Source organism: Primulina eburnea, chromosome 17 (assembly GCF_022965805.1).
Source record: "Primulina eburnea isolate SZY01 chromosome 17, ASM2296580v1, whole genome shotgun sequence".
NCBI classification, from domain to species: Eukaryota; Viridiplantae; Streptophyta; class Magnoliopsida; order Lamiales; family Gesneriaceae; genus Primulina; species Primulina eburnea.
The window spans coordinates 10,450,161-10,452,291 of record NC_133117.1 but is presented as its reverse complement, the minus strand read 5'-3'; the positions used below and the strand labels follow the sequence as shown (position 1 = coordinate 10,452,291).

The 2,131-nt window shown below is 36.4% G+C and overlaps 1 protein-coding gene across 1 annotated transcript; it reads right to left on the bottom strand.

The window, feature by feature from the left end:
* Positions 1-469: 469 nt before the first annotated feature.
* On the bottom strand, positions 470-1,628 carry LOC140817858 (uncharacterized). Its single transcript, XM_073177650.1, has 2 exons — positions 1,509-1,628; positions 470-1,042 (listed from the first exon to the last, which is right to left on the bottom strand). The coding sequence occupies exons 1-2, from the start codon at positions 1,626-1,628 to the stop codon at positions 470-472; spliced, it is 693 nt and encodes a 230-aa protein (XP_073033751.1).
* Positions 1,629-2,131: the final 503 nt, after the last annotated feature.

Below are 2,131 nucleotides of genomic sequence, written 5' to 3'. Positions count from 1 at the left end.
TCAAATCTTTGCATAAAAACGAAACCCTAAGTTAGATAAATAAATTCTCATGCATTTACATATATTTCAGCATAATATTGGCATGAATGAAGAGAAAAAAGGGATCCATGCATGCCTTGGCGTTTTCATGCTCAAAAACTTGAAGATTCTTGCGTAGAGCTCGCACCAGAGAGGCGGGGATGAGTTTTCTAAAAAGTTGTGAGAAATTTTTTGATTTGGCTGTTGTAAATACGAATTGGTGCTGCCAAATGAGGGAGGGAAGACTGCTGCTCAAGGGTAGGTTTAGGGCTTAACAAAGTAGGGCTTGGGTTAAAATAATTATGCACTAATGGGCCAATAATAATTGAAGGGAAAAAAATGGTTTTGGGCCCCTTAGGCTCTAGAATAAACAAATGAAGCCCGGTAACACTCCCGAAAATGGTTTTGGGCCCATTAGAAGTATTTGAATCATGCTTCTTACTTGGTTTTTTTAAGGAGCAGAATGTTTTTTCTCCTTTCTTTTTGGGCCTTTCTTTTTCCTTAACGAAGAACCCACGAGAAAAACATGTTTTTTCCTTTTTGATGCTGCTTTTTTGATGCTGACTTCATAACTTGTAAGCATGTTAACCAACTCTTCAAGGTTGGCCTCCAATTTGTTCATATTGAAGTACATCACAAACCCATCAGACGACGATGCCAGCGACAATAATAGAATGTCCTTGGACAATTCATTCGAAATAACAAGGTCCAAGCCCACCAACTTCTCGATAAGATCAATCATCCTCACTCCATGAGCATGGACCGAAGTCCCTTCTCGCAAGCGTGATGTAATGAGCTCTTTGACAGTAGCGTGCCTTAGTGGACGTGCTAGTTCACCATACAACTCTTGCGGGTGGCCGTAAATGTCAGCAGCATTCACAGATTCCTCAAACCGTCTTTGCAACTCATTTGACTTAGATGCCAACATATAGATCTTTGCTTGTAGATCATTGTCCCAACATTTCTCAAGCTTGGCCAATTCCTTAGCAGAGGTATTGGCAGCAACCTTTTTTGGAGGGATTTTCTTGAGCACATATGGTATTTTATCGTAGTTTAAAATGATTTTTAAATTTCTCAGCCAATCGAGGTAGTTAGGTCCGATTAGCTTGTATTGATGGAGTATAACATACAGAGGATTTCATGACGACATCGTAGATATAGTAAAAATGAAAAAAAAATAAACATCACTAACTATCTTAAAATATTTTATAAGCCAAAAAATATGAACTTTGTTTTATGAATTGCCTCCCGGTATTTTGATATTTTCACCACCCTCTGATGAAAATGAGAAATCCAAAATGGTTGGGAGCGAAAACTAATATTCAGCTACATCTTCTAGGTATAACTGATAATCAGAGGGAGTATTTAATTAGTGAGTACACAAAGTCCAATTGATAAATAATGATCCCGAATAATATCAGTCGATCATAATTTCTAAAAGGTAGAGCTCAATTGCAATCACTTGTAATCCTTACGCAATTTTGTCTCACGTTTAAGGATGGATCAATAATATGATCTCCTTCCTCTTCAATTGTCGAGCTCGACCCATCAATTTTGAACCTTAGTGGACGGTCGCCATGAGATCCGTCAAGAATATGAGCCAAAGACATGGGAGTTCCACGTAGTTCACATAAAATATGTCAGTAGAAGCCACAGCTTTCCGACATCCAGGCCTCTCCAATAATATGAGTCAGACACTGACCGCGAGAAGCGTCTGTCATGCAACCACTGTTGATGAAAGGAAAGAAAATATTAAACTTTCTTTTTAATGATCTTGATTTCAATTTTGGATATTATCCAAATTTAGGGATTTTATTTTTTTTAAAAAATGTCTCATCATTAACTTTAAAAACTTGAGTCATGTTTGTTTCTATGCTTGCTGGATTAATGCAACTCTTGTTATTATATTAATAATAACCAACATACTGATTGTTTATAATATATCACATGTATTATAAATAATAAAAGATGATCAATAATCGATGAGCCATATATGTATCCATGTCCAAACCTACACAAATGAAGGGATGCAAATGCAATATTACATACGCTTATAATATTTTACATGTCTTTGAGTTTCAAAATCATTTCGAGGATGTGGAACCATATTCAA